At 34.0% G+C, this 20,060-nt stretch overlaps 2 protein-coding genes across 4 annotated transcripts in view; one reads left to right on the top strand and one right to left on the bottom strand.

Annotated features, from left to right (window-relative positions):
• LOC132755136 (uncharacterized) overlaps positions 1–2,151 on the bottom strand; it is a 110,275-nt gene extending 108,124 nt beyond the window's left edge. The window contains exons 1-3 of one of the 3 annotated variants that reach the window (XM_060745937.1): positions 2,027–2,151; positions 726–774; positions 148–225 (exon numbers count right to left, since the gene is read on the bottom strand). In XM_060745937.1, the coding sequence (XP_060601920.1) occupies positions 148–225; positions 726–770 (123 nt within the window). In that variant the 5' untranslated portion in view covers positions 771–774; positions 2,027–2,151. Of the gene's footprint in view, positions 1–147; positions 226–725; positions 775–2,002 lie in introns of all 3 variants that reach the window. The other 2 variants (XM_060745939.1, XM_060745938.1) reach the window with 2 other exon arrangements.
• Positions 2,152–7,272: 5,121 nt separating this feature from the next.
• On the top strand, positions 7,273–12,492 carry LOC132755135 (small ribosomal subunit protein uS5). The gene is made up of 6 exons (XM_060745935.1): positions 7,273–7,394; positions 9,711–9,946; positions 10,472–10,579; positions 11,320–11,493; positions 11,865–12,024; positions 12,274–12,492. Exons 2-6 carry the CDS (start codon positions 9,713–9,715, stop codon positions 12,435–12,437), a joined length of 840 nt encoding a protein of 279 aa, XP_060601918.1. The 5' UTR covers positions 7,273–7,394; positions 9,711–9,712; the 3' UTR covers positions 12,438–12,492.
• Positions 12,493–20,060: the final 7,568 nt, after the last annotated feature.

The raw sequence follows: 20,060 nt of genomic DNA, 5'->3' as shown, positions 1-20,060 counted from the left end.
GTCAAGGTTCCAGATATTCATAGACAAACAAACAGGACAAAAAGAATATAAACCACCCCTGTATTCATAGAAAAATGAGCATTAAAATATGGTCACAAGACATATTCAGTGATGACATTTTCACATTATAATTCTAAAACAACAAACCTGCTTGATGTGAAGCATGACATCTTTGACTTCCTGCGATTCTTTGTCTACTGATATATGGAAATGTAATGGTTCTCTCTGAAATAAAACAAAATTATAGTTATCAATGGCAAATTCAAATCAAGTTTGTTATAAGGTTCCTAGGTAAAAATATGAAACTGATTTTACTCATTTAACTTTCAAATGCTTTCTTGGTAATTAAATGCTCAAAACTGCCCTTTCTTCTGTCTTATAGATGTAAGACAAATTTAAATGTTCAACATATTTTTTTATAACTAAGGTTTCTACTTTTTTATGTAACAGCCATTAACTCTTGACCTGTTCCATTTTTAATGTTAAGAATAAGCTTCCATGTTAAGAATACTGTACATGTATTTAGAATTTTCATTAATATGAATATATAAAGATTAATTTTTGAAGTTTGGCAACAGCCTAAACCCCAGTCACCACTGCACAAACATGCATGCAGGCCTGACTCTATTCTGATGGCAAAGGCTAATTATTTTCAGACAGTTCAAACAGGTTGAGGGATAAAAAAATAAAGATCTACAAATAACTCAACATTACAGTGTACTAACCTCACACTCTTGCATGGAGGAAAATCCTTCAGCTGACATTGCCATATTTCTGAAATTCAAATTGCACCTCAGTTTAGTATTAAACACTGCAGTAAGATGTATAGTTACAAGAAAAGTCAAAGGAATGGTATATACAATAACTCACTAGTATAGCCATTAATCTACTTTTGATTGAATATTTGTTGTTTCCTATGTCATAAACATTTTGCAGTAGAAAATAATTCAAGCTGATGACAATAAGATCTGTCAGCAAAACAAAATTGATGAATCATAAAAAGTTTTCCAATGACCAATAATCGTGTAAAAATAATACTAATAATAATAATTTGAAAAAATTTATAATTTTGACTGATTAATTAAATGTCTAGAAATTATGAAAATTCACCGAAAATATATATAGAAGGAGATGTATATTGTCTAAAACAATGCTGTCATTGCATAATGGACATATTTCATGGCAGTGATGACAAAAAAAATAGTAAGAAAAAATCATTGTATGAACAGAATAATTATAAGTAATTATTGATATATCAGGTATCATCAATATTTGTAATCTGATTTCAATATGGTTAATTATGCTTTGCACCAAGTAAATTGATGACAATTCTAATGACAATTTAATATTCAGTTACTTCTTTGGGCAATTTCCTGGATAGATCCCCATGTATATTTCAGAAGTAAAATTTGTATATAATTCACTTAAGTAAAGAAATCGGAATGAGTCTTATATATACTCCTGGTTTAAACCCTGGGGTCTATTCCAGGATATAGCCCAAAAAAATATGAAAACTGCTATTGACAGCTAATTTTGAATTTGACTTTTGAGATGGCCCCTGTATTGACTATTGCTATTGTTTTCTTAATTGGTAAATCAACATGTGTCAAGGTCAATTGTTGACTGAAAATAAAGTGGTTAGGCCTAACTGTTGACCACAATACATGATGAGAGGGGGCATAATCCACATTACATATGAGAAGGAAATTAATTTCTCATTTAAAATGTTAAACCATTTTTAAAAAAGCATACAAAAATTACAATATTAGTTTATATTTATATTCTGACAATGTCAAATTGCTTTGATATTTGTAAATCTTTGAGACAAAGAAGTTATAAAACAGCAATTTTCTTTACTACGGTACTAAGAAAATTATCAAACAGAAAATGCAACTTTCAACTTCAACAGTTCAACAGTTCAAGCTGACAGAAATTCTGACAATAACTGTTGACATTTTTTAAATATCTCAATCGAAGAAACTAAATTCAAAGTAAGATTTACGGAAATAACTATAGCAGCACCTACTCGCGTGTTATTGTTATGGTTTAAACAACAATATCTTTCATTTTAGACAGACTCAGCATCACTGCTGTCAAAATCCAAAATTGACCGTGCTTGATTACAACATCAGATAGAAGAGATTCATCGGCTTTACTGTCAACTAAATACTGAAAAGATTTTCATTCCGAAATTTCATTAATTTTTATTCATTGCATTTTTCTTATTAACGAATTATTATTATTGAAAATTATTCAGTGATAAAATATAAGATATTGTGGTATAGAAATTAATTTAAAAGCATAACTAGATAGCTAAACTCAAAACTGCTTTGTCGATTATCTCCACTATCGACACAAACAAAATCAAGTTGCGCATAAAATGTAGGTTCTGGAATATTACATTGAAATTTTGAGGTTCCATAGCTGATTTATGCTAATTCCAATCACTCTGTGTCCATAGACAATAAATAAATAAATAAATAACACAAAACTAATAAGCTTAAAATATTGAATATATATTCAGATTGGGCACTCGGGGCTAGTGGTCGGTTTAAGAAAATTGTGTCTGTTCAATTGATTAGGCAAATTTATTGCAATAAAAGCAATGCGAGCATGTTGCACATATCTTATCCAAATTCTGATTTTTAAGAGATAATTTGATGGTGAATGACATTGTCCGTATTTATTTATAAACCCGTATAACGTATTTGTCCATAAATATGTTCATTTGGACGATGATTGGTGAGCTTAAGTTATGTTTAACTACTTTACTTATTCAAAATCGCGAAAATTAGAAAAAAATGAGGTATTGTTTCACTTCAATGTAAATTATCTGCCCTTGAATTTAGCAAAAAATGTCTAATTCAAGGGCAGATAACTCAAAAATGAGAACGTTAACCCCAATTTTTTCCGCTTTTAAAAAGTGTTTCTGTTATTATATTCTCACAACATGCCAAGTATAAAGAAATTTTATCAAACAGTTTTAATTTTGCCATGGCATTAGTGGTCAAATAAAGTTTTCCTTTCCTTATATTTTGTTTAACCCGAAACTTAAATTTACAATAACTTGCTTGTGCGTTAGACTTAGCCTATAACCATAACAAAAAAAAAAAAAACTCATACAATAAAATGAGAACATTCCACGAAATTATTTAAAGGAAACTTAAATATTGAAATAGGTGGAATTCTTAAAGTCACTAAACCTCAACCTTATGCTTAAATGACGAATTATCAATATTTTAAGTTACGAAAAGCATATGTAATCAAGATATGACCAATATTAATAGTACATGTTAATAGAGGGAGGTAATTAGAAATATATTTTGATAAAGTCTTTGCCAAATATTAAAATAAAAAATCTGTGCTTATCTATGATATATATAAAACTGTGTTGGCTACCTGTAACAAATTCTCTGATATTTAAAAATAGTGTTGAAAGGAAATTTGAAAGGAAAATGAAATATAATGTACAAACTTTGCCTCTGAATTTTATTTCGCATGAAAGGATGAACTTGGATTTAGGGATATAAAAAGAATAAATCCGTTAGAAAACAGTAATGTTATGCAATTAGGTTATGTTCTCCTGGTGTACCTAGGACCTGTTACTGTATACAGATATACTGCCGAAAATGTCACATTATTCTCCTTGTTTAATTTAATAATGATCATAATCTTTCAAAATACTGGCGGAACGTCTGTCTACGTTCTATCAACGCGCCCTGAATAGGATATCCAATTCTCTATGACAGAAATTCTCCCAACAGCTCTAGTTGTATGTATGTAGTTTAAGTAAGTAAGTAAGTAAGTAAGTAAGTAAGTAACGACTTTATTTAATGAAGCAACACAGTTGGGCAAGCCCAATCTTCCCTGTGAGCCTCAACAATGTACAAAACAATTTATAAAATACAATTCATCAATAAAAGATTAAATAATTACATAAGTTGATTTCATTATTATACATTTAACATTGAAATATGTGAGATTAACCTTGAACAAACAAATGACATGAGTTGATAATATATACAGACATTCAACATTGAATTGGATGTTATCAAAGTGAAAATTAACATATACATGTATATAAAACAAACATATTTAAACGAATATAATAACAAATATTTATATAGCATCTAAGCAGAGGTTTCCACCAGAGAACTACCATGTTAAGTATGTTTTTTTAATTGTGCAAGACTGTTTGATTGCCTGTTATGTAATAGTAATTTGTTCCAGATTTTAGGCCCAGAGTATGCAAAAGCTTTTCTGCAAAATTCTAATCTAGGTTTGGGTGTATGCAGTTTCTGTTGAGTGTGTGATCTCAGAGTTGTGTGATTTGTATGTGAAATAAATTAGACATATAATGTGGCAATAGATTGTTAATGGATTTATAAACAAGAATTACCTTTTTATAATGTATGCGGTCATGTATTTTTAACAAATTCAATTCCTGAAACAATATATCTGAGGGTGTATCAATGTCTGCATCAAGTATAATACGGGCGGCTCTCTTCTGAAATGTGTATAAGCTGTGCAGTAATTCATCATTACAATTTCCCCAAATAGTGCAGCAGTAATCTAGGTGTGGCTATATGTATGCATTATAAAAACTATTATCATTTGTTTGTTTAGGTATTGTTTAATACGAAGTAGAAGATACAGTAATGAATTGCATTTTTTAATCAGCTGTTCAAGTTGACAGTTCCAAGATAATCTATGATCCACATGAATTCCTAGTAATTTTTCAGAGTAAGTAAATTAAATGTCATTTTCCTGCATTTTCAAAATGTAGTCATTGCTTGATTTAACTGTGTTGTAAATAATATGTGATGGGGAGATTATCATTGCTTTTGTTTTTTGAGGATTTGGTAGCATAGAGTTTCTTGCACACCAGTGGTAGATGATGTCAATGCTATTTTGTAGTGATCTGTAAACTGAGTCAATAGGTGATCCAAATGAGGTGATAGTTGTATCATCTGCAAACATGTCAGTAGATGTATTTTGAAGGTTTAGATAACCGTAATGATAACCGTCATATGAACACATCTGCGGATGTTTCAAAATTCCAAATTGTACCAGTTCGTGTTGAATGTTGAATTCTGCTTAAGCCGGTGCTAGGGGGCGTGGACGGTAACTTGCACTTTCCAGTACCGTCCATGAACAGGCTCAATCAAACCGAGCCTGCAACATTTTCAATTTTGCCGTGTTGGGCTTTCTTTAGGGATTCTTTTTTCTCTATTTTATGATCACATCAGTGTTATTTGTGCCGTGTGGCGGCCGTAAAAAGTCTCCCCGTACATTTAATCAAAGATGTTATATTTTCGATCCTTGAAGATCGTTCAGCACGACATAATTGTTGTTAATACATGTTATGTGGTATTTTTAGTTTCTTCTATTTGGCCTTTTTCAACTTGGGTGGTTCCAGTATTCCTACTTAAATACTGTATAATCACCCTTAGGATATGTGGCCTGCTTTTTAAATTTGTCTTTTGACGAATTATCTGTGATATGCAGGCTTCATAACCTCCGATCCCCTTTCAAAATTCCATTTCATTAGTTCCGCCCATTTTTTCTTCTTGATGAGGGTAAACGCATTTTTTACTTGTGGACTTTATGCCACTTTTCATGGAATGATACTTACGTGTCACATTGAAGGTTCCATGATAACCGCCATGTGAACACATCTGCGGATGTGTCAAAATTCCAAATTTTACCAATTCATGTGAATACTGCTTAAGCCGGTGCTATGGGCGTGGATGGTAACTTGCACATTCACTTACCGTACAGGCTCAATCAAACTGAGCATGCAACATTTTCAATTTTGTCGTTTTGAACGTTCTTTAGGGATTCTTTTTTCTCTATTTTAAAGGCAAAGCATTTATATATATATATATATATAATATATATATATATATATATATATATATATATATATATATATATATATATATATATATATATATATATATATATATATATATACAAAAAATGAAAACAAGTGCCGGAAAAAAAGTCACATATAAATAAAACAAAAAACACAGTCCATGAGTTATATATGGATCCCTGAGGGACTCCATATGATATTTCTTTGGCACTTGATAATTTGCCACAGATTGAGACCTGTTGTATTCTGTTTGAGAGATAAGATTTAAACCAGTTAAGTGTTTCCCCTGCAAACTGATATTGTGTCATCATTAAGAGAGAATGATTAAGTAAATCAAATGCCTTAGTTAGATCAAGAAAAACAGTGCCTACAAGTTTGTTGTCATTGATTGCAGAAATCCAAGTGTCAATGATAGATGTTAATGCTTTTTACATGAATGATTTGAACGGAAACCTGACTGAGTCTTATGCAATAACGAATGTGTTTCAAGAAATTTTTTAAGGTGATTACTGACATGTTTTTCTAGTACTTTGGAAAGAACAGGGAGAATGGAAATAGGACGATAGTTATTTGCATCAGATGTGTTCTCTTTTTTGAATATTGGTATTATGGTTAATGAGGATCCATCATGCACAAAATGCAGCTTTCGCTGTCGAGTATGGACCCCGGACATGTCACCAGTCATGCCCTTAAAATGTTTATTTTGAAGCACAAAGTGGTGATAATTTATCTCCATGCAATTTTCACGGTGTATTAGCCAAAGATATGAATTTTGAGCCAAAAGTAGGCCACTGTATGATCGATGAGAACCTAAATGTACTGTAACCTGAGACAATATGAAAGGGTAGCCCTTACAAGGGTTATTGGTGCCAGCAAAAGCCCTGCCGTTCAAGCCGTCTAACCATGCTAGGGGCTAACGCACCCTTGCATATCCATCTCTTCGACCAAAAGCCTATTTTGTAGGACAACTCCCTTCGGCTTTAGTTAGGACATCGGCAGCTGGTCTGCAGCACAAGTTCATTTCTTTTTTCGCCGTCCCCAGTCTTCAAATCTTCTGCCGATGCCCTGTGTCTTCTCTACGACGTACACGTACCGAGGGGAAGAGAGAAGAGACCAAGCTTTAGTTTCATGTAAGCCATATCTAAAAATTCTAATTCCCAAGTTATAATTACCACGGATTTATATTACATATAAATCCATGTAAATATAATTATACAGTACTCTTAATTTTTATTATTATTATTATAATTATTATCTGTACTCAGTACAGTAATTAAAGTTTCTGTTATGATAATTATTATTATTATTAATATTATTTTTATAATTATTATTATTGTATCATTATTATATGTTTTAAAGAAATTGATATGAAATATTCAATGTTGTTGTGCGAAGCATCACACTGCCATGTTATAATTCGCATCAAAAGAGTGACCTTTTCGCGAAAATAATACTTTTCAAAAATAACTTAAACATTTTCCGGTTCCTGTTTCGGCCTTTTCCGGAAAGATATCACGTAAGTCGGCCACACATTTTAAGATGTGATAGAAATCGTCTAAATTTTACCGAATCTGTCATTTATTTTGAGTCATTTTAATATTTTTTATTAAATCAAGCTCTTCTTTAATTTAAAAAATCAATATTTCTCTATAATAACGGTGATTGTGACTTGAAACTAGCTTCACTCCAGGACCGGAGGAAAGTCATCAGACTAATGTTTCTAAGGTGGTTGGGGGGCTGGTGCCTACCTTACCTTGCCAAGACTTCTTGCCACCAGTCCGAGCAAACAAACGCAGACTGAAACCTAAGAATTGTGCCCCAGAAAACATTGAAAATCAGATTATAAATCACTCGATGCTTTAAAATTGGCAGTGCAGCGTTAAAAAAAACTGAAAGGCCCTGCAGCGTACCATAATTTCAGATACAGATATATGATAGATTCTTATATTTTTTTTTAATAAGCATAGTGTGTAGCAACTGTTTCTCTCAAAGATTGAAATTTCGGCATGTTTACTGTTCCCTAATTGCTTAAGTCATTCGCTAATTTTGAATAATTTAAGTGTTAAAAAGACTTTTTAAGTAAATTCTTTAAGAATACTTTTGTTCTGTTACTAGTACTCATTTTTACAGGCCTAATTAATGAATTCTAGCTTCCTATTACGTTGGTCCTATAAATATGACGTCGCTTTGAGATATTTTTGCTTCTGGTCAAAGCAACGTCATATCGAAATTGCTCAAAAACCCATAGCATGTTCCGCCAGAAAATCGGGTGGAACGAAAAACAATGAAGATAGCGTGTATTTACATATTTTTTGACCTATTTATGAACAAAACTATAAAATAAATACCTTTTGTCAAAATAATTAAACTGTCACATCCGAAAAATCATGATTAAATCCTCTCATGTATTTCAATTCATTTTACAGCCGATAAACAAATGGCGGCCGTAAAGTGCGCGAAATCTGATTGGCTAATTCAAATGCAAGCGTTTAACTGAGTCAGAACAATCTAACGGAATATTTTGTGAACGAAATAATTGCCCATGCACCGTCAGTGTGTTCGAATATATTTTTCCGTTCAAAAATTTGGAATCAGTCTGTAAATCACCTTGCTTAACCTGTATGGCTGATAGACAAAAATAGATTGATGTTTACATTTTATTTTAAATTGATAAATACATCGTTTGACAGTCTTCACGAAAAACTTTAAAAAGCACAGGACATTATGGCCAGTAAAATATCAAATCTTACTGGACCTGGTGATTTTTAGCCGGACCAAATACATAGATAGGTAATAAATTGATGGGAACAGGAAAACACTTTATCATGCTTCCCTTGATAATTTTGAAAGAAGCATAATACGTCTTGTATTCTGGGCCTTATGTTGACAGCTTTGAAAAATCTTTAAGGACTAAATGTTTAGGCAAAATTGACTGAATTGAACATGAACAACGCAATTTGCTTCAAACAAATCACTTTCACACAAAATATTTACTTAAATCAATAATCACAAAATCATAGCTAAATAATGAACATAATAAACAATGGTTTAATTTCCGTAACTGTACGGTGCGGTACGGAAAATATCCAAGAAAAAAATGGCGGCCTCCATTACTGGATACAATTTAGACATCTCTCGCTGTGTTTTGAACATTTAGGACAGAATTGATGGGTTTCATTTGCAAAAAAAGGCAAAAAGATCAATCTTTTAGAGAACCCTGCTTCATTATTTTGATGAATTTTTCTTACAATATTTTTTCATGACAAAAAATCTACTGGTCCGTCGGACCACCGACCTTGCAATAATCACTGGACCGATGCTTAATTTAGTGTCCTCGGACTGGCGTTAATTTCGAAGACTGGTTTGACAGTTTTTGTGCATGATTGAGCATGAAATTGAAAGAAAATATGATAAGCTTTTGAATAAAGCTTGAAAGGCAGGACAATAGACATTTTTGGAATTTTTTATGATGCTATGCGTTTTTGAGCAATAACTATTAGACGTCAGGCTTGACCGACAAAAACTATAACAAGCCTGTAACGTCTAATATATTGGACTACCTATTACATTAGCAAATTTCGCTTGTCCCAACAAACTAGCAATCTATGATTATGTACGCGGCCTGCATTGATCTCTACTTGTAAATATGAGCGTTCAAGTGGAATGTTTTATCTGTGTCCGGTCTGGAACTATTGTTTGAAGATTATCAAAATGTATCCATATCTAGTAGAGAAGTAAGAGGGGAAATTGTACATTTTAAAATTGGTTTGTTACAACTTGTGATGCTATGTTTAAACACATGATATGCAAATGCACTTCATTTATATTTTAGCAATGGCGGACGCAGCACCAGCCGGTGGACGAGGAGGATTCCGTGGAGGTTTTGGATCTGGAGACCGAGGTAGAGGACGTGGCCGAGGAAGGGGCCGTGGACGTGGAAGGGGCAGAGGAAGGGGTCAAAAAGACGGTGACAAGGAATGGATGCCAGTAACCAAACTTGGAAGACTTGTCAAAGATATGAAGATCAAATCTCTAGAGGAGATCTATTTGTTCTCCCTGCCCATCAAGGTATTTTTTTTTAATTTCTAGACTATAGAATTCCAATTATATATCTTGGAAAAAGCCATTGCAAGTCATCAGAAATTATCAAGTAAAAACAGTAATGTGTGATCAATTTCTATTGTTACTTTGAGTTTGCAGTAATTCTAGGTGCTTCAAGCAAACTACAAGGATTTCTTTGTTTGCTTTAGCTGTATTGTCATTGTCAAATTATCTACCAGATTGAATGTCTTTAGAATTTGGCATTTATAAAGCATATTTCGTCACTTTAGTGTTGTAACGGGTTAAGTCCTAAATTTCAAGAAGAGTTATTTATTCAGTTATTGCACTAATGTGACGATTTGTGCTTGTAATGTGAGCTTAATTCATTTCGCAAGCAAGTCTACAACAAATCAAGAGAATCGTGCCAGAGGGCATAATTATATGCCTATTGCTGTCAATTGACTTGTGCAAATAATTGATAGCAAAAATATAGTTTTAAGAGTCGGGGGACCATGTCCATTTTGCTCAAAATCTTGAAATTTTCCTTTTCAGGAGTTTGAAATCATTGACTACTTCCTTGGGCCATCTTTGAAGGATGAGGTATTGAAGATCATGCCTGTGCAGAAACAGACACGTGCTGGACAGAGAACTAGGTTCAAGGTAAAGGAGTTAACAATTGTTGCAATGACCAGTGTACCTAAAGGCATAGATATTTTTTAAGGAAATACTTTGATTGTAATTCAGGGTTTTTGTTTCACCGAAATATTCGGCAAAAATCGGCCCTATTCCATTACATTGTTTGCCTAGTGACAATTTATGTATAAGGTAGTACTCTCCAAGTTCTTTGTAATGTTGTACATATTATGTGTTTAAAATATTCAAAAGATTGAGACCGAAAGCTCAATCTCAAGAGCAGGTCTCACAATAAAGGCAAAGCATCTTTTCCAAGTTATTGGATGTCATTGTGACCTGCCAGCCACTTAAAAACTGACATTGACAATGAGGGACAGTAGTGAATAGCCTCCCCTGAGTACTCCCTATAAATAGATAGGTCCTAAGCTATTGGATTACTCGGACTTTATCGCCTATTTCTTTGTAGCAGACTAAATTAATTAGGGCTAATTATGATCATTTGTAATATTCAGATTAGAATTTGAGATAAGATGTAGAATCTGTTGACATAAATTAAACATATTTTTCTTAAGGTTTACATATTTGTTGTTGCATGTGGAAATAATTCATTAAGACATATCAACCTGTCTTACATAGAACTCAATGATAAAAGCAAAGGATTCCAAATATTTGGACCTACTTACATTTTGGTTAACGTCGGTTTTTATGAAGGGAAGATAATCCACTACTGTCCCTCATTATGTATTTTTTTAAATGTTTTTTCTTAGGCCTTTGTTGCTATTGGAGACCACAAGGGACATGTTGGCCTTGGAGTGAAATGCTCCAAAGAAGTGGCAACAGCCATCAGAGGTGCAATCATTCTGGCAAAGCTGTCTGTTATTCCAGTCAGACGTGGTTATTGGGGAAACAAGATCGGTCAGCCCCACACAGTACCTTGCAAGGTAAGGTATATTTTAGTGTATTGATTTTATAGTGAAAAATGCAATTGTTTGACAATAATGAATTGAAGTGTGAGTTAGTTAATTTGTTAAAGATAGGTTATTGTTGCAGTTCTTAAAATTCTTTAGGGTTCATAAGAATACAAATTTCAAAATTGATACTTGTATCGTCTGTGACTGGTATATGACAAGTATTTTAAGGGGTCACAGTATTTGACCCTTTTACATTGATTTTATTGGAACAAAGCTGTTACCAGCAAGGTAAAAAGCATGAAAGAAAAAGAAGATTTAGAATTTAGTCACATATACAAATTATGTTTCGTGTTCAAAAGTATTTGTTTTGTTTCATTTATAAACTTGCTATTTCTTTGTAGGTGACTGGTAAATGTGGCAGCGTAACAGTACGTCTGATCCCAGCTCCCCGTGGTACAGGTATTGTCAGTGCCCCAGTACCCAAAAAATTGCTTCATATGGCTGGTATTGAAGATTGTTACACTTCTGCCAGAGGCTGTACAGGAACACTTGGAAACTTTGGTAATTATGTGCTCCCTATTTAAATAAAATAAAAAATCTTAAATAATTAAAAGATTTGTTATTTTAAAGGTGAAAAACGTAGCAATGCATTATAGGAAAATGTTGTATAAAGACGTTACTGGCTTTCATATACTTGCAGGCTGATTTTAAGTTGGAATCAATAATGAGCTCCAAGTATTTTGATTACCTATTACCTATATTTTTAGAAATTTTTAGAAATATTAATCTAAGTTATTTTTCTTTTCATAGCCAAGGCCACCTATGCAGCTATTGCCCAGACATATGCATACTTGACTCCAGATCTGTGGAAGGAGACTGTCTTCACAAAATCTCCATACCAGGAGTTTACAGACTACCTGTCCAAAAATCACAAGAGGGCAGAGTTCCAGAGACAGGAACAGAAAGTCTATTAACTTTAACTGAATTCATTGTTGAATGAATGAAGAAAAAAATAAAATGTAGAACTGATTTACTGTACTAGTTCTTTTGAGCCAACATCGCCCAATGAGAGCTTTCCAGTTTATCCTAAAAGTTGATTTAGTGCTCATGTAGGGTTCAAGATCAAAGGCACAACTGTTACAGGCCTGATTAATGCAAACATATAGCATCATGGGGGTTTCACTTCTGGTGCTTTTTCCACATAACAGGAAATGGTGGCACGGCCCAAAGAAGGAAAAATAGGCTAAAGACAGTCCATTTTCAACATTTTAAATTCAAACAGACCTGTAGAACAAGACAATGTTTTCAAACTACAATATTGGTCTCTGTTCCAATCTTGTAATAAGTGAATTTCAAGTAAATGAAACAAAATGTTAGAAGGGATTTTTAGCTCACCTGTCACAAAGTGACAGGGTGAGCTTTTGTGATCGCTTTCGTCCGTCGTCCGTAAACTTTTACTTTAAATGACATCTCCTCATAAACCACAAGGCCAATTTCATCCAAACTTCACAGGAATGTTCCTTTGGTGGTCACCTTTAAAAATTGTTCAAAGAATTTAATTTCATGCAGAACTCTGGTTGCTATGGCAACCGAAAGAAAAAACTTTAAATATCTTCTTTTAAAAAACCATAAGAGCTAGAGCTTAGATATTTGGCATGAAACATCTTCTAGTGAGTGTCTACCAAGTTTGTTCAAATAAAAGCACTGGGGTCAAAATTGGCCCCGCCCCGGGGGGTCATTGATTTTCCCTATATGCATATAGTAAAAACTTAAAAAAAATCTTCTTTTAAAGAACTCAAAGAGCTATGGCTAAGATATTGAGCATCAAACATGTTCTAATAGGTGTCTATCAAGTTTGTTCAAAGAAAAGCCCTGGGGTCAAAATTGGCCCCGCCCCAGGGGGTCATTGATTTTCCCTTTATGCATATATATATATTAAAAAATCTTCTTTTAAAGAACCAAAAGAGTTAGAGCTAAGATATTTAGCATGAAACATGTTCTAATAAGTGTCTACCAAGTTTGTTCAAATAAAAGCCCTGGGGTCAAAATTGACCCCGCCCGGGGGGGTCATTGATTTTTCCCTATATATGCATATAGTAAAAACTTAAAAATCTTCTTTTAAAGAACTCAAAGAGCTATGGTTAAGATATTTAGCATCAAACATGTTCTAATAGGTGTCTACCAAGTTTGTTCAAATAAAAGCCCTGGGGTCAAAATTGGCCCCGCCCCGGGGGTCATTGATTTTCCTTATATGTGTATAGCAAAAACTTAAAAAATCTTTTTTGAAAAAACCCAAATAGCTAGAGTTAAGATATTAAGCATGAAACATCTTTTAGTGAGTGTCTACAAAGTTTGTTCAAATAAAAGACCTGGGGTCAAAATTGGCCCTGCCCCGGGGTCATTGATTTTCCTTGTATGTGTATAGCAAAAACTTAATATCTTCTTTGAAAAAACCCAAATAGCTAGAGTTTAGATATTAAGCATGAAACATATTCTAGTAAGTGTCTACAAAGTTTGTTCAAATAAAAACCCTGGGGTCATAACTGGCCCGGCCCCAGGCGTGTCATTGTTTTTAACTATATGTGTATAGTAAAAACTTTAAAAAAATCTTCTTTTAAATAGCCCAATGAGCTAGAGCTTAGATGTTTAGCATGAAACATTTTCTTATGGGTGTAGAGTTGGGTACCGCCAGAAAGAAAATACCACGGTATACCACGGTTTTTTCCTAAAAACCACGGTATAAACCGTGGTATACCACGGATTTTCATTGTATGCTATAGGTTAATCTTTATCCCTAAAATAAGTATCAAGGTAGGCTGGTATAGAATTTCAAATATTAAATTTAAGCAGATCTAGAAAATACAGATTAATCAAAGCATCATTTAATTTTTTTCAATCAGGTACTTTCGCATGTTGACAATCATAAATTAATTGGGTCATGTATCAGTTCTTGTTGTGTTTTTTTATACATATTCGGTCTCTTTCAACATTTAACAACTGTTATATAAATTGCATAGTTAAAATGGAAAAATAAAATATTTATTGCTTATTGATTTATAAAATAATAGGTCAAATGCACATTTGCCGATGACAAATAGTTATTTGTCGGTTAATTTTTTAACAGAGTCCCAGCTGCTATTGTATTTTTTTTATTGCAAGGGCTAAGTATTTAATTAATCTGTGTCAAACACCAAAACAAACATGTACCCCAAAAGCAAATTAAAATTATCACATAGAAAACAGCTGACCATGATACTGCTTGATTAATATTCATTAGTTGAACGAATCCAGTTTCTACGCCGTTCTATAATTAGTTAATTGCCATGCCCATGCAGTAAGTGCGTGACGTAAGGAAAACCCCTAGCCTGATTGGTCGCTATTTATATAAATACTTAAAATAGTAACACCCTAATTTTATGCAAGGAATGCCCTCATGAATTATCAATCTTTACGATTAGTTTTCGTATCAAATAAGCGATATTTGGACAAGTAAATGTAAGTCGACAATTCTTGCTTCTTCAACTGAGATCATGCAAGTCAACAATTATGGCTTACATGCGGTAATCAATGAAGCATTCAATTTTTGCTAAGAACTATCGAAGAATGATAATAGTCGGTGAAAGTTGTTTGCAAAAAGGTTAACTCAAAGAAACATTAACATATACAACAGAAAAAGTTCTTTAATTTAGTACATTTTACAGATCTGTAATTGCTTTAAATTTTAAATAAGAGCTAAAAGTACCGGTTTTCCAGGTCTGTACCGCGGTACGTACCGCAGATGTCTTGGACCGTGGTTTACCGGTATACCGGTTAAACCGCGCACCTCTATATGGGTGTCTACCAAGTTTGTGCAAATAAAAGCCCTGGGGGTTGGGGCGGCCTATATACAGGTGAGCGACCTCAGGGCCATCATGGCCCTCTTGTTTTTTTTTTCATGTCACAAAAGCTGTCGGGGGGGGGGGGGGGGGGAATGTTTGCATTATAGATACCATATAAGAGATATGCTCTGGACAATATCTGGATATATTATCATCTCTAGTGACCTTGCAAATCTTTTAAACTTAAAAAAAAATACATGTCATGTCATGAAAGTTATCTTGTTACAATCCACCAACAAATGATGACTAAATGGTCCCCATACAAAAACTTGGACCTGACTGGTAGCAGGGACCTGTATTATGTGTGCAATACGTAGTCGTGATGATGGCAATTTGTGTTTCAATCCCTTAAAGATCCTGTAACACAATTTTTTCATGGTTTTATTTCATAAATATGATGCTCAAATAAAGATTTGTCAATATTGCAAGTTCCAATAAGCATTATTATGCCCCCATTTTGAAAAAAAGGGGTATATTGCTTTGCACTTGTCGGTCCGTCGGTCCGTAGACCAAATGGTTTCCGAGTGATAACTAAAGAACCCTTAGGCCTAGGAACTTCAAACTTGGTATGGTGATTGGTCATGACCAGTAGATGACCCCTATTGATTTTGGGGTCAAGGGGTCAAAGGTCAAGGTCACATTGACCTTGAAAGCAAAAACGGTTTCCGATCAATAACTAAAGAACCTTAAGGCCTAGGAACTTCAAACTTGGTATGGTGATTGGTCATGACCAGTAGATGACCCCTATTGATTTTGGGGTCAAGGGGTCAAAGGTCAAGGTCACATTGACCTTGAAAGCAAAAACGGTTTCCGATCAATAACTAAAGAACCTTAAGGCCTAGGAACTTCAAACTTGGTATGGTGATTGGTCATGACCAGTAGATGACCCCTATTGATTTTGGGGTCAAGGGGTCAAAGGTCAAGGTCACATTGACCTTGAAAGCAAAAACGGTTTCCGATCAATAACTAAAGAACCTTAAGGCCTAGGAACTTCAAACTTGGTATGGTGATTGGTTATGACCAATCAGATGACCCCTATTGATTTTGGCGTTAAGGGGTCAAAGGTCAAGGTCACATTGACCTTGTAGGTAAAAACGGTTTCCGATCAATAATGAAAGAACCCTTAGGCCTAGGGACTTCAAACTTGAGATGGTGATTGGTCATGATCAGTAGATGACCCCTATTGATTTTGGGGTCTAGGGGTCAAAGGTCAAGGTCACATTGACCTCTTAGGTAAAAACGGTTTCCGATCAATAACTAAAGAACCCTTAGGCCTAGGAACTTCAAACTTGGTATGGTGATTGGTCATGACCAGCAGATGACCCCTATTGATTTTGGGGTTAAGGGGTTAAAGGGCAAGGTCACATTGACCTTGTACGTAAAAATGCTTTCCGATCAATAACTTAAGAACCCTTATGCCTAGGAACTTCAAACTTGGTATGGTTATTGGTCATGACCAGCAGATGACCTATTGATTTTGGGGTCAAGGGGTCAAAGGTCAAGGTCACATTGACCTTGTAGGTAAAAACGGTTTCCGATCAATTTACTAAAAACGCTTAGGCCTAGGAACTTCAATATTTGTGTGATGATTGGTCATGACCAGCAGATGACCCCTATTGAGTTTTAGGTGAAGGGGTCAAAGGTCAAGGTCACATTGACCTTTTAAGTAAAAACGGTTTCTGATCAATAATTCAAGAACGCTTAGGCCTAGGAACTTCAAACTTGGTATGGTGATTTGTCATGACCAGCAGATTACTCCTATTGATTTTGGGATCGAGGGGTCAAAGGTCAAGGTCACAATGACCTTGTAAGTAAAAACGGTTTCTGATCAATAACTAAAGAACGCTTCGGCCTAGAAACTTCAAACTTGGCATGGTGATTGGTCATGACCAGCTGATGACCCCTATTGATTTTGGGGTCAAAGGTCAAGGTCACATTGACCTTGTATGTTAAAACGGTTTCCGATCAATAATAATGGAACCCTTAGGCCTAAGAACTTCAAACTTGGCATGGTGATTGGTCATGACCAGCAGATGACCCCTATTGATTTTGGGGTCAAAGGTCAAGGTCACATTGACCTTGTAGGTAAAAACGGTTTCTGATCAATTTACTAAAAACGCCTAGGCCTAGGAACTTCAAACTTTGTTTGATGATTGGTCGTGACCAGCAGATGACCCCTATTGAGTTTTGGGTCAAGGGGTCAAAGGTCAAGGTCATGACCAGTAGATACTTTATAACCCTTATTAATTGTTTGATCACTGGGTCAGAAGTCATGCATAATAACCTTATCACATGACTAATTGGCTGCTGATAGGGGGCATACATGTTTTACAAACATATCTTGTTTATAAAGATATTTTCCAATTTAACATTTCATGGAAATAAAGGGAAGTAATAAGAAATTTATTTTCTATAAATTATAAGTCAAATTTTCCAATAAGAAATGAATGCATGTTATTTATTGATTAAATATAATGTGCACAAATATTTGCGGTACACATTTTACATATTCATTTCTTTGATGTTTGAAAATCGTTTTATTTGCATAATTATATACATATATAACTTTTTGCAAGTGTGGTATACACACAGTAACAATATCAATCACAAAACATACAGGATCTTTAAGAAATGATGACTAAATGGTCCCAATACACATTTTTATCTGAACTTGGACCCCTATGTGTGACCTTGGCCGCACAGACCTAAATTTTGCACACGACATTCCGCCTTGCAATGGTGAACATTTGTGCCAAGTTATAATGAAATCCCTCTATGCCTGTAGAAGTTTTGCTCTGGACAAGCGTTTTTCAAGGACATAAATGTGACTGATTCATGTGCATGACACAGCTTCTCACAGTGATGAACATTTCTATGAAGTTACATTACAAGTCCTCAATGCGTGTAGGAGATATGCTCTGGACAAAAATTGGACGCCGTCCTTTAGGGGAGAAACTATAATACGACCTGTATAAAAAGTAGTTTGCTGCTTATTTGGTATAAGATATCTGATGCTGTGTTTTTGCTCTAAATTTATCATCTTAGAAAATTAAATGTTCTTTTTAGCTCACATGAGCTGGCTCTGTGAGCTTTTAGGATTGTTGAATGTTCGTTACCTGTCCACATTAGTTCATTAACACTAGTGGTCACATTACTGTCTCCGTTGTCACCAAACTTGGTCAGGATGTAAGTCAACATGGGTCATCTCGAAAAATGTGACCACTAGAGTATTAAAGACTAAATGTTTTAAGTTGGAATCAATAATGAGCTCCAAGTATTTTGATTACCTATTACCTATATTTTTATAAATTTTTAGAAATATTAATCTAAGTTGTTATTTTTCTTTTCAATAATTCTGAAAGCAGCTAAAGTGAGCTTAAGACTAATGTGTATTTTTATGGAAATGTCTCGAGGTTTTCCCATTAATAGAGTTATTTAATAGCGCTTTGAAATGTAGATGGGTAAAGCTATCGTATGATGCTTTTGTTCAACTTGGGGGGGAAAACAACAGATCAAACAGTAAGGTATTTTAAAATAGTTTTTATTGACTCTGCCTTCAGAATATTTAAATCACAAAATGTCTTGCCTTCAGAATGTCTAAGATATTGATCAGTAAGAGGTCCAAAGACAATGTCCGTGAAATTGTCAAGTAAAGATATAAACTGACATTAAAAAGATATTACTGTGAAAATGAGTAAGGTCATTTATTTAGGGTAAACATAAGTATCAAATTATAGAACAGAACAAATACATACAATTTCAAAAAAGATGTGTTTTTAATTGTGTAGCATAAATGTGGTATATTATAAAAGGGAGGTAATTTCTTAAATTTTTCAGTTCTTTACATAAATTTTTGCTTTTGAAACTATTTTTTCTTAACAATTTTGATAAAATCACATCAAAGATAAAATCACATCAAAGCAGTTCAGAACCTGGTTATGGCCAGATTTTTTTTCTTACAAAAATAATTGGCCATTTTCTTAACCATAAAGGGACATACATTTGTAATTCAATAAAAAGAGCAACAACAAACATTTTGATGAAATTTGATATGAATACTATCCTTACTGAAATACAAATACCAAGACATATTCAGCATTTTCAGATAGGCTAAGGCTAACTTTCCTTTAGACTTAAAATTACAAAGGCCATTACTCAAAAATTCAAACACAATGAGATATTTAAAAGTAATAATAAATATCATATCTTTCCATTTAATACATAATTTCTGAGTTTAATTACAAACCAATCTCTTGTAAAATTTGGCTCAAAATGGAAATTCTACCTAAAACTGCATTTAGTGTTGCCACAGGAGTGAGGGATATCCCCACTTTATCTCTTAGACACAGGATGTTATGTAGTGCAATTTATCATTATTTTTAGCTCACCTGTCACAAAGTGACAGGGTGAGCTTTTGTGATCGCTTTTCGTCCGTCGTCCGTCCGTAAACTTTTACTTTAAATGACATCTCATCATAAACCACTAAGCCAATTTCATCCAAACTTCACAGGAATGTTCCTTTGGTGGTCACCTTTAAAAATTGTTCAAAGAATTTAATTCCATGCAGATCTCTGGTTGCCATGGCAACCGAAAGAAAAAACTTTAAATATCTTCTTTTAAAAAACCATAAGAGCTAGAGCTTAGATATTTGGCATGAAACATCTTCTAGTGAGTGTCTACCAAGTTTGTTCGACCGGGGGTCATTGATTTTCCCTATAT

This window comes from Ruditapes philippinarum, unplaced genomic scaffold (assembly GCF_026571515.1).
Source record: "Ruditapes philippinarum isolate M1 unplaced genomic scaffold, ASM2657151v2 ctg782_1_1_1_1, whole genome shotgun sequence".
Lineage (NCBI taxonomy): Eukaryota > Metazoa > Mollusca > Bivalvia > Venerida > Veneridae > Ruditapes > Ruditapes philippinarum.
Note: the sequence above shows the minus strand (reverse complement) of the source record. Positions and strands in the feature narration are given on the sequence as shown.